The 11741-nt window shown below is 62.0% G+C and overlaps 1 protein-coding gene across 2 annotated transcripts; it reads right to left on the reverse strand.

The window, feature by feature from the left end:
* Positions 1–149: 149 nt before the first annotated feature.
* SPIRE2 (spire type actin nucleation factor 2) lies at positions 150–6981 on the reverse strand. Of its 2 annotated transcripts, none has more exons than XM_065661541.1 (15): positions 6735–6981; positions 3958–3995; positions 3470–3829; positions 3084–3164; positions 2844–3008; positions 2659–2745; positions 2390–2513; positions 2120–2289; positions 1865–2015; positions 1608–1741; positions 1242–1376; positions 1103–1170; positions 986–1013; positions 796–911; positions 150–715 (listed from the first exon to the last, which is right to left on the reverse strand). In XM_065661541.1, exons 1-15 carry the CDS (start codon positions 6949–6951, stop codon positions 508–510), a joined length of 2082 nt encoding a protein of 693 aa, XP_065517613.1. In that variant the 5' UTR covers positions 6952–6981; the 3' UTR covers positions 150–507. The 2 variants fall into 2 exon arrangements, with proteins under 2 accessions (XP_065517613.1, XP_065517614.1); XM_065661542.1 differs by lacking the exon at positions 6735–6981 and adding an exon at positions 5160–5470.
* Between the last annotated feature and the right edge of the window lie 4760 nt (positions 6982–11741).

Genomic DNA, 11741 nt, shown 5'->3' on the forward strand with positions numbered 1-11741 from the left:
GAGTGGGGCAGGGGAAGGACGGGTGGCCGGGGTGCATACCCGGGATCAAGCAGCCCACGGTGACGCGGCACATCCAGCACCCCCCTAACACACACACAGCTCCTTCACCCACCCAGGACTCGACTCAGGACCAGGCGCACAGCCCCAGGGGCAGCCTAGCAGGTTTATTAGCCGGGGTGGGCACATACAGAGCGTCCGTGCCAGCCCCCCGGCGGTGGCTGCCCCGGCACAGCCAGGGCTTGGCACAGAAGCAGGGGTGGGGGGGAGGCGGAGGCTGAGGGTAATGGGCAATGGAGGGTGCCCCGCGGCAGGACCTATCCCCACAGTAGCCATTGCAGCGTCCTGCCGGTGGCGGGGATATGAAGGGACAGGGGGGACAGCAGGCAGCTATCGTGTCACTGTGCCTCGCCTCCCCCTGGTCCATAAGGTATATAAATATAGAGGCTGTATGTATATGTCCTATGTATATATGTACATCTGTGTGGCTGCCAGTGGGATCTGCGCCCCTCACTTGTGCCAGGAGTCGCTGTAGAGTGAGCGAGCCTTGGCACGGCGTGGTGCGGCATTGAGGACGGCCACGCTGCGGCGGCTGGAGCAGATGACATCGGTGACGAAGCCAGCGCAGTCGCTGCAGACGTCGCGCAGGACGGAGCCCTGGGCATAGATGTGGGGGAACTCCTCTTCCACCCTGCGCCAGCACGTGCCCGAGAGGGAGCTGTGGAACAGGGCACACGGTCAGCCACGGCCCGAGGGGGAGCAGGAGAGCGGAGGAAGGCTTAGGGCCGCAGGACTCACTGGAAGGTCTCTCTCCTCCGCAGCGGCAGGGCTTTGGCCAGCAGCGAGCCTGGGAGGCTCTCGAAGCCCAGCGCGTAGACGGGGATGTGAGCCAGCTTCTTGGAGGGCATCTTCATCTGCCGGGTGTGTGGGGGTCAGGGTGGGATGAGTATGGGGTAGGGGCAGGACAGGGACATGGTGTCATCCTTACCTTCAGGCTGCAGGAGCTGCAGACAGACCTGGGGACACAGAAAGAGGCCGGTGAGTGGGGCCATGGCAGGCACCCTCCTATCACCCTCCCAGCCCCATGGCACGGTGTGGTACGTACCGCTTGCAGAAGAGGCATGCTGCAGGCCAGGAGAAGAGGGGGAACTTGGTCCTACAGCAGCAGCAGACCTGTGGGCAAAGCAGGGTGAGAGCCAGGGGCCGGGCGGGCAGCACTCAGCCCCTCCAGCCCCGGGTCCCACCTTCCCCTTCCGCAGGCTGCTGTACAGCTCCTTGCTCTGCAGGAACTTCTCCATCTCGGCCTTGACCAGCACCCTGCGCACGTTGATCATCTCCTCCACGGTGAGGGCCAGGCTCTCCACGGGGTGGCTGAACTCCTGCGGGTGAGGGGGAACGTCAGCCTGGTCTACTGCAAGGCTATGGCACAGGGCATGGCCTGGAGCATCCCTGTGCCATGGGCAGAGCATCCCAGCATAGGCACAGGTCAGAGTGTGCTTCTAGACCCAGATCTCATGCAGATCCCATGAATCACCCTGTGCCTTCATGCTGTGCTGCTGTGTGCCCATAGTCATGCTCACACAATGTCCCAGCCCCACACCAGCACTCACCAGCCAGAGGTGCTTGGAGCTGGTGCTAGGAGCAGTACTGGATCCTTCCTCTGGCCTCTCCTCCACGGCACCAAGGGCAGTCCGGGGTGGTGCTGAGCTGTCCGGCAGCGGGTGGCAGCTAGCGGGGACGGAGCCTGTGGGGAGAGATGGGGACATCATGGCACGGCCATGCTGCCCAGTGCCACCTCTGCCACAGGGCACCCATGGCCACCCTGGGGATGGGGCTGGTGTGGGGCTGGGGGACCCCTGGTGGGTACCTGAGCGGGGCCGGGGCTCGGGCTGCAGCGGCTCTGGTTCTTGGGGTGCAGCCTGGCCAACCCCCATCTGGCTCTGCAGCTGCGCCAGGTCGTGCTCCGAGAAGGAGCGGTCCCGCTTCAGCGGCACCTCTGTGCCTGGAGAGTCCTCCTCCTGCAAGGCCATGGTCACCACATCACCCTGGGGAACCCCTTGTCCCCTCAGAACCTCCTGTGTCCCCCCCGACCTCCATCCTCCCGCCAGGTCTCCTCTCTTGCCTCGGAGATGTTCATCTCCTCCATCTCAGCAAGGGTGGGTGCCTTGAGCAGGACACGGGGCCGCGGGCACACCGGCGCGGCACTCGCTGGGCACCGGGACAGCTCGAGGCAGGAGCTGGAGGCCAGGCGGCCCGAGCAGGCATGAGGGATGCAGGGGAGGGAGCTGTAGCCTGTGATGGGGATGGGGCTCAGTCACAGAAGAACAGGGACCTGCCCTGGTGGTGGGCACATCACTGGCAGCCCAACACGGCAGGGAGAGGGTTATGGCACCTTTCTGTCCACGGTATGGCATCTCCACAGGCCGAAGCTTCCTCTCCTGCCTGATCTCCTCCAGGATCTTCTCGTGGAGTGTCCTCTGCTTCTGGGGCAGCGGTCGCAGCCGACGCTCTGACGCCTGTGGGACACACAGACAGGACCTCAAGCAGTGGCTGCAGCTTGGGTGCTGACCCGCACGTAGGGTGAGGATGGCACCCACGGGACCCACCAACCCCAGGCCAGGCACTGCCGTGCCACAGAGGTGTCCTGGTGCTGGCACTCACCTGCTTTAGTGGGGGCCGGGAGCGGATGAAGTCGAGGATGAGCTCATGGGCATCCTTCTTCACCCGGGGAGGGATGTCTCCATCCACCTGGGAGAGAGGGCAGACGGGCCATGGGCAGTGTCAGTGCCAAGGCCAGCACAGTGACAGGACAGGGAGCTGACACGGGCCAGCCTGGCCGCACTCACCATGACCTTGCGGAGCTTGTAGTTGCGGGCACGGATGTCCTGCATGAGCATCTCAAAGGGGGTGAGCTGGTACTCTGTGGGCAGGGGGTTGAACTGCTTCTCCTGCACCTTCTTCAGCTTCACACCGTGCCGCAGCTCCCGCATCAGCTGCACCCACAGCCGGGCCTGGGGGGGTTTGGACACGGTGTAAGCCCCAGCACAGTCCTGGCACAGCCCCGGCGCCCAGCCACGCTGCCGTACCCAGTCGGTGTTGCGCAGGCTGCCCAGCTCTGCCACCGGCCGCTCCTCCGCTTCCTCGTCCTCCTTCAGCTTCTGCAGCATCTGGCACCACACAAGACATCATCACCTGCCCTGGTTGGCACCAAGGGTCCAGCCAGGACCATGCCACAGGGTCACAGCACTCATGTGCACCCCTAAGCACCACAATCCCCACTACAAGTGAGCCCTGCCAGCACCCATCGTGGCAGGTTGGAGCTGGTAGTGCCACAGCACATTGCCCTGGGAGAGGGTGTATTGCCAAATGGTCAGGGTGGGCAGAGGGCTGTGCCACACTCACCCCAGTGATCTGGGCCCATGGATGGTTTCCTTGGCCATGGCTGGCCATGCCGGTGGGCACCCACACTCACCTCCTTGGCGTCGCGGATCTTGGCAAGGAAGGCTTTCAGCTCCACAGTCTCGGCAAAGAGAGCGCGGCAGACAGCCTGGTAGTGTGCCTGCGCCTCGGCGGGGTCAGCCAGGCGCGCGGCACAGCACCGCATGGCCTGCCCGAAGGTGCGCACGGCACGCAGCGGCCCCTCGCCCCCCTCCTCCTCCTCCTCCTGCCCCCCATAGCCCTCGTCGGCTGTGCCGCAGCCACTGTCCTCCGAGTCGCTGTTGGTCATCAGGTCGATGAGCTGCTCCAGCCGCGGGCTCAGCTCACGCTCCTCGTTCTCATCCAGCCCCCAGTCCAGCGCACGGTAGATGGCAAAGCCCAACGACTGCACCATCTGAGGGGAGACAGCACTGGCTGCACTGCGGGGAGCCCCTCAGCATGCATGGCTGGCACCAGCTGCCCCCCTAGCAATTGGTGCTGGGTCTCATCCCCCCGCTGCACCCCATGTCCAGACCCACATACCTGGGCTTCAGCAGAGGGTGTCAGCAGCGGGGGCAGCTCTGTGGGGAGGAAGAAAGTCACCGCTGGTACCTGCAGCCCCATCAGCATTACCTCCTGTCCCACACCCCAGGGATGCTGCACCGACCAAGCCCCACCACAGGGTACCATGGGACTACCCCCGAGTGGGTCCCAGCCCCATCAACTGCTGCCCCAAGCTGGGACTTGCATCCCCAGTTTGTCCCATCCTGACCTGGTCTCACCACACAGCTCCACAGGACAATGGGGACCTGTGTGCTGAGCCTAAACAGGCGCCAGCCACTCGGCCCTGGTGCCTCTGGCTGAACCCAGGAGGCACATTGTGGGGGCAGAATCACCCCCTTACCCCTCACTCCTGGGGCTGGAGGGAGCTGAGAGCTATGCACTCGCACGGAAATGCCCCCTGCACTGCCCTGGGCTGCGGGCACCAGCAGTGTGGGCACCATCAGGCAGGGATGCAGATCACACACAGGACATGGCCCTTCCGCCCAGTGCAGGATGCGGTGACGGGCTGTGCCCAATAAACAGCACTGCTCTCCACTGCAGAGCCAGCAGCACTGGAGCATCATGCACAGACTCACAGAGCTCTGTGCCCACACACGCATGAACCCAGTTTGTGGGCAGCTTGCACCCTCCCAGCAGCCGTGGCCATGGGATGAGGAGCAGGACTGGCTTTTGCAGCGTCCCGGAGGTCTGTGCCCCAGGGCCCCTGGCTCTGCTTTCCCAACAGCAGCAGCAGAGCTGCTTCCCCTGCCCAGGGGAGCGATGGCCATTAGCTCTCCATTTAGCTGATCAATGCGGCAGCAAGCGGCAGCTGTGAGGATGTGCCGGCCGTGTGCCAGCCAGGCCGGGTGCTGCTTGGGACCGTGAGCAGTGTAGACACAGGGTCCAGCCCCACCGTGGGGCCACACATGAGCCTAACATCTCCCCTGCGCCCCATGGCTGTGCCTGGCTCCTGCTGCTGTGCCAACGCCGGGACGTTCTGCCCTGGCTGAGGGAGGATGCGGCAGCACATCCCCTGGGACACTGATACCTGGACCCATAGCCTGGCTGGAGTCCCCTCCTGCTGGCCATGGCTCAGCAAACATGTTGGGTGCCATTCTGGTGGGCTGAGCTCCCTCCAGCTGCTTGGAATGGGAGTTCTGACAGGATGGGCAATTGGACCAGCTCGGGTGCTGCTGGCTTACCCAGACCAGATCCAGCCCTGTGCTCAGGTGGAGTTTCTGAGCCATGGGCCAGGCCAGTGCCACCACAAGCAGTGGTAGTGGGAGGCATCCGGAGACCTTCCAGCTCTGGGTTTTGCTGTGAGTGGTCCACACTGGTTCCTGGGGAGATGGCTCTGGCTGCCATGGGAGGAACTTGGGAGCATGGGGTGGCACAGTGGCGCTGGCTCTGGCACGTGGCTGTGGTGGCTCAGAGAGCCATGTGCAACTGGTGGAGCTGGTGCGACCACACCATGCCCAGCCACCACGAGCACATGCCATACCTGTGCGTGGCCCTGCCCTGGGCATGGACCTGCCCCACACACCCAGGCCCCTATGGACTGCCCCTGCCCTGCTCCCCATCTCCCAGCTCTATGCTCACCTTCCTGCCTCCAGGAGCATCCCCTGCCCGGCCATGGGCAAGGACAAGCAGTGACACCGCAGCGTCCCTGCCTGTCCATGAGCCCCCAGGAGGACCCACAGCATCCGGCAGCGCCGAGCACCGGACACCGTCACTGGGCACGACGGCCTCCCCGCGGGGAGAGACGCCTGAAGCCGTGTGCTGCGCTCTGTCATTAGGTGCAGGGGTGCTCTCGCTGCGCTGAGCACCCGGCATCGCTGCTGGCAGCCGGCCGAGCTTAATTACAGCCTGTAACCACCACAGCCCTGCCCAGCAGCACCAACCGCCCGCAGAGAGGGCACGGCCGTGGGTCCGAAGGTCAGGGACGGTGCTGGTGCTGCCCTACGACGCTGCTCCCGGATCGCCGGGGAGGGCGAGGGCCGGGTGGGAGCCCCGCAGTGACACACTGAGCTGAGGACCGGGTCCCCTGCGGGCTCTGAGTGTTCAGGCGTGCGCGGTGGGTGTGCTGTGTATAGGTGTGTGTGTAGGTGTGTGTCCCCGGGTCTGTCCTTGCCGTGTGTCCTGCCTGCCCTGGCTCGGTATCCTGCAAACCCACGGTGGGTCTGGCCCGGTGAGCCCTGCACCCATGGGCACCCTGTGCACCCCACGTCCCAGGTCCTGCCTCACCGGATCACCCAGACGGGCCCTGCCGGTGCCGGTGCTAGTGCCGATGACACCGCCGAGTCACCGGCCACCACCCGCACCGATACCCGCAGTGCCAGCGCCGGTCCCGGCTGCGCCAGCGCCGGTGCAGATGCCTGTCCGCCTTGCCAGACCGGAGCTGGGACTTCACCCCCGTCCCTGCCAGTGCCGTCTTCCTGCTCCCCGGTGCCTCCCAGTCTCTCTGGTGCTGCTCCCCCGCAGACGGTCGCCCAGACACGCACCGGTTCCCTGTTCCCGGTGCCGCCGGTGCCTGCCTCCCCCCTCCTTGCCGGTGCCGCTTCCCCTGTCGTTCCCCCGCTGCCGGTACCGGTTCTCCTCCACCGGTACCGCTCCCTCCCGCCGCGGGGAGCCGCTGTGGGCGTCGTCCCCCCCCCTTCCCACCGATACCCCGGTTCTTCCCGGGGCTGGCGGCGCGGTACAGCACCCCCTGCCGGCACCGGTAAGTCCCGGTAAGCCCCGGCAGCCCCACCCCGCGTTGCTGCGGTCGCTCTGCTCACCGGGCGGCGGCGAGGGAAGGACGACGGAGCCGTCTCCTTGGAGGCGGATGTCGGCGGTGCGGAGCGGCGCGGCGGGGGCCGCGGCGGCGGCGGCGGCGGCGCGGCAGCTCTGGAAGCAGAGCGCCCAGGCCTGCTCCTCGTTCAGCGGCTGCTCGTAGCACTTCAGCACCTCCTCCAGGGACAGCTCCCGCGGCGCCCCGCCGCCCGAGCGCGCCATGGCCCCATCCCCGCGCGCCGCCGCCGCCGCCGCCGCCGCCGCTGCTGCCGCCGCCGCACGGGCGGGCGGGGCTCCGGGAGGGGCGGGCGAGGAGCGGGGGGGGGGGGGGGGGGAGCGGAGACGAGCGGAGAGGTTGGCGGCGGAGAGGACCGCCCCCAGCGGCCGAGGCCCGGCCCCGCCTGCGGCACCGCCCGCCGCCCGTGGGGGCGCACCAAGAGGGGCACGGCCGCTCCGGGAGAAACTGGGCGCTCGGTACAGCTCGGTGCGGGTCGGTACAGCTTGGTATAGCACGGTGCGGGTCGGTACAGCTCAGTGCGGGTCGGTACAGCTTGGTATAGCACGGTGCGGGTCGGTACAGCTTGGTGCGGGTCGGTACAGCTTGGTATAGCACGGTGCGGGTCGGTACAGCTCAGTGCGGGTCGGTACAGCTCAGTGCAGCACGGTGCGGGTCGGTACAGCTTGGTATAGCAAGGTGCGGGTCGGTACAGCTCGGTGCGGGTCGGTACAGCTTGGTGCGGCAGGGTACAGCTTGGTGCAGCACGGTGCGGGTCAGTACAGCTCAGTGCGGCATGGTGCAGTTTGGTACAGCTTGTTGCGGGTCGGTACAGCTTGGTGCAGCATGGTGCGGGTTGGTACAGCTCAGGAGCACAGTGCAGGTCGGTACAGCTTGGTGCAGCACGGTACAGCTTGGTGCAGCACGGTGCGGTTTGGTACAGCTTGTTGTGGGTCGGTACAGCTTGGTGCAGCACGGTGCGGGTCGGTACAGCTCAGGAGCACAGTGCAGGTCGGTGCAGCTTGGTGCGGGTCCGTACAGCTTGCTGCAGCAGGGTGCGGGTCGGTACAGCTTGGTGCGGCAGGGTGCGGGTTGGTACAACTTGGTACAGCACGGTGCAGGTCGGTACAGCTTGGTGCAGCACGGTGCGGGTCGGTACAGCTTGGTGCAGCACAGTGCGGCTCAGTACGGGACAGTGTGACTCAGTATGGGCTGGTGCAGCTCGGTGCTGCACAGTATGGCTTGCGATGGCGCAGTAAGGGTCAGTACAGGTTGGTATGGCTCAGTAGAGTACAGTAAGGCTCAGTACAGCTCGCTACAGCACAGTAAGGTTCAGTCCAGCTTGGTACACCACAGTAAGCCTTGGTATGGCACGGTAAAGCTCAGTACAGCATAGTACAACATGGTAAGGCTCAGTACGATATGGTGCAACTTGGTACAGCCTGCCGAAGCTGTCAGAATGGAGAATCAGGGTGCAGGGTGTCTAGTGTGGTGCATGTAATGGGGTGCAGGGTGCAGGACAGGGTGCAAGGTTCAGAATGTGGGTGGCCCCAGGGTGCAGGGCACATGATGGGGTTCAGGTGCAGGACATGGCTGCCCCCAGGGCATGGGGTGTAGGGAATAAGACATGGGTGCTCCTGGGGCACAGGGTGCAGGATGTGGGTACCCCCAGGGCATGGGCTGCTGAGCACATGACAGGATGAGTGCTGGGGGTGAGGTGTAGGGCACCACTGGCAGACACCCCACCACAAGGGATGTGGTGGCCATGACACACAGATAGCCATGGGGCATGGCTCACCCCCAGCACCTGGGTTCCCAGTGGCTGTCCAACAAAGCCTACATGCCTGGTGGGCAGGCACAGATAAAATGGGAGCTGAAAGGTCAGACAGAGCAAATTAAAGTTCTTGTGATGATGAGCTTCCCATTTCCCTGATGGGAGGCACATAAAACCCTGTCTCAAGCTACATTAATCCATAAGCATGAACACCAGAGCCGTGCTGGCATGGCTGGGAGAGGGACAGAGCTGACACATGGGTGCCAGCTTTCCCGCATGGCTGAAAACCTGCCCTGGGGATGAAGTCCTCCAGCAAAGAGTCAGTGCCTGCAACACCAAGGGAGGGAAATGCTCTCCAGTGCTCTTCCCAGAGAACCTGAGCACTGTCAGCTCCATCTTTGGGGAAGGAAATGGGAGAACAGAGTTGGACAGCTGTGGTGCTTTGGGGTTTCGGAAGGGGAGGGGGGATGGATACAAGCGATCCAAACTGGCCATGTATCCCTGGGATTGCTTAAGCACACCATCACTGGGGTAAGAACACATGGCAGGGCGCAGGGGCCCAGTGCTGGCCTCAGCCTCAGCCTCAGCTGGATCCGCACGTTGCACATGGAGCAGCTTTTGGCTGCGATGCTGAAGTCTGGCTCTGGCTTTCCAAGCCAACAAGGGAGATTTGAATGCAACATTTACCCTGTAATCATCTGGCTTCGGAGCCTGCTTGGGAAGCACCTTTAGATGGAGGAAAGCTGCTTCTGCTGCCCACCACACAGATCTGCACTGGGCCGAGCCGGCTGCTGACTTTCCTGCACCCCCTCCGGACACAGCCAGGGCGGCACCGTCAGCAACAGAAGCAGGGAGGATGTGCGGCATTTGAAGGAGGCGATAACCCAACCAGCAGCAGTAATGGGGAATGCATTTGAATTACAAAGCACAAAGCCTTTTGCTTTGGGTAAAACTGTAATTAATATGAAATCAAGTTGTAATTAAAGGCTACTGTCTTGGAAAAAATCAAAACAAAAAGCTAAGTGTGTATGCGTGCAGGGGAAATACAATTAAAAATTAAAGAAATGTGGAAAAAAAAATTACCAGGTTGGGAATGGTTGCAGAGCAGTACAGGTGGGTTAGATTCCCCACCTCCCTGCCACCGCTGGCACTGAAGCAGGACATGTTGCAGTGAGACAGGCGCAGATTTGGGATGGAGGGCAGAGCCTTTCCCATCAGCCTGCAGCAGGGCTGCGTGCTGCACGCTCTGTTTGTTTGTGAGTAATGCATTCCCATGGGTTTCATCTGTCACATGCAAAACAATTTCCCTAAAAAGCCACAGGAACCTGAGATGAGCACGCAGAGCACCCGTGGGGTGGGATGCACCTACCCCACTTCCCTGAGATGCTGCAATAAACCGAGGGCCATGAAAGGAGGGAGTGTTTGACAAGGCAGCTTGCTCTTGCTGCATGCTGGCCTCAGATGTGGCTGGAGCGTGAGGAGCTTCCTAGTGTGTCTGCCTGGCGTTCTGGCTCTGGACAGCAATGCTAAGCTCTCAGCTGCACCTCTCCACGTCCCCTCAGAGCATTTCTCATTGGTTTGACCATCACGGTGATGGTTTCCCCCTGTTTTTAATTCTTTGGTCAAACCAGAGACAAGTCTCTAAGTGTGCCCAGCAGCACTCACTGCTCCAAGACTTTCTGGTACCTTGAAACACCCCAGCCAGCTCCCAGTCATTTGAGCCCCTTTTCTGAGACTGAGAACACCTGATGCATTCCCTACTGCTGCCCTCCACCCTGCTCTGGGGCAGAAGTGGGTCTGCAACATTGCTGCCTGTCAAGGAGGCACCAGGCTCCCAGGGAACAGACACTGGAAGAACTCCCCAGTCCCCTTATTCTCTGCATAAATAAACAACTGGAGTACCCCAGAAGTCCCAGGTCTACGTCTGACGCCCTGCCAGGGCCAGCCATACTGGGGGATTGTCCTGGGTTTACCAGGAGCCGTTTTGCTCCTTCTTAGTAACTGGTGCAGAAAATCCTTTTGCAGAAGCACAAGTGCCCTGGTTTGAGCTGGACCCTGCTCTCACAGCCAGTCCTGTTGCCCAGCACCCTGGGGCTCTGCCAGATCTGCCCTGCTGCAGGAGGAGAGCGACGCACCGCAGCAGGCTGAAGAGGCAGACAGATGAAATCACAGTTTGTTAAAGCTTCTTTTCCTTTCTTGAGTCTTCTTCATTAATATTTTAATTAGAACCAATTCTCTGTGCAGACTGCATTAACTCAGTGTACCTTACAGATAACAAAGTGAAGGATTAAAAGTGAACACAGGTCTTGGCACAGCAGTGTAACAGTGAGGCCAGAGAGACCTCCAGCAGTACTAGTAAGAGAGACCTTTGCTGTTCCATTCCCTCCAATGGCTCTGCTACCAGGCTCTCCACAGTGAGCCAGGTGTGCTTGGGGAAGACAGAGCAGGAGACATCCTGGTGCCATGAGCCACCCAAGTTCCTGGGACTTGTCCTGGAGGTGGAAACTCACCTCAGACCCCTGAGCTGTGCAGTGCTGAGCTCAGGGACAAGCAGCTTCCCCTCCCTGCCCCATCCCACGCTCTCTGTACCTTGCTGAATAATTCCTTTTCTCCTTCCCTGCTTATCTCCAGGATGTTCGCAGGCAAATTCTTCCCTTCCCTTCCTTTTTCCCTTCCCTTCCTGATGCAAATATTTCATTCCATTGTAGATGAGTCCTCTTTCCGGCTTCTTAATCAAGTTAATTACTGGCTCTAACCTCAGTCTGCTCTCCTCAGTTCCCCCTTACTGACCCCCAAGTACTCCCTCACCCCTTGGAGTTTGCTTCCCCTGGCTGTGCTTTCCCAGGGACAACACAGAGGTGCCAGGTCCCACAGCTCTGCTCCCTCAGCTGCTACCACCTCATCTCAATGCCTCTGCGCAGGCCATCCCCTTTCAGTATATGTTTCCCCAACCACAGGGCTGCTGTGGAGCAGGGTTTGGTTTGCTTTGCCAGCTCAGAGCTCTCCAGCCAGCACCAGAGCTCACTGAGCCACTGGCTGCAGAGGAAACAAATGCTCCCTCTTTCAATGTGCCCCTCCAAAACTTGGGCTACCACAAGCTTGAGGGGTGGCATTGAGGGCTTAAAGTGGTTCAGAAACGTGATTCTGGAAAGGGTTTCGCTTGCTGTCTCCAAGCCATGATTTGGTGCTGTGGTGACTTCCAGCAGCTTCCCTGGCATGGTGGCAGGACCCAGAGTCTCCCGC

This window comes from Lathamus discolor, chromosome Z, assembly GCF_037157495.1.
Source record: "Lathamus discolor isolate bLatDis1 chromosome Z, bLatDis1.hap1, whole genome shotgun sequence".
NCBI classification, from domain to species: Eukaryota; Metazoa; Chordata; class Aves; order Psittaciformes; family Psittacidae; genus Lathamus; species Lathamus discolor.

Bases quoted from the DNA above. Each gene is read 5' to 3' on its own strand.
- SPIRE2 (XM_065661541.1), bottom strand. From the start codon at position 6,951: ATGGCGCGCTCGGGCGGCGGGGCGCCGCGGGAGCTGTCCCTGGAGGAG. The intron at 2,746-2,843 runs GTGAGTGCGGCC...CCTCTCTCCCAG, and splicing joins ACAAGCTCCGCAAGGTCATG to GTGGATGGAGACATCCCTCC. The intron at 1,014-1,102 runs GTACGTACCACA...CTGTGTCCCCAG, and splicing joins GCATGCCTCTTCTGCAAGCG to GTCTGTCTGCAGCTCCTGCA.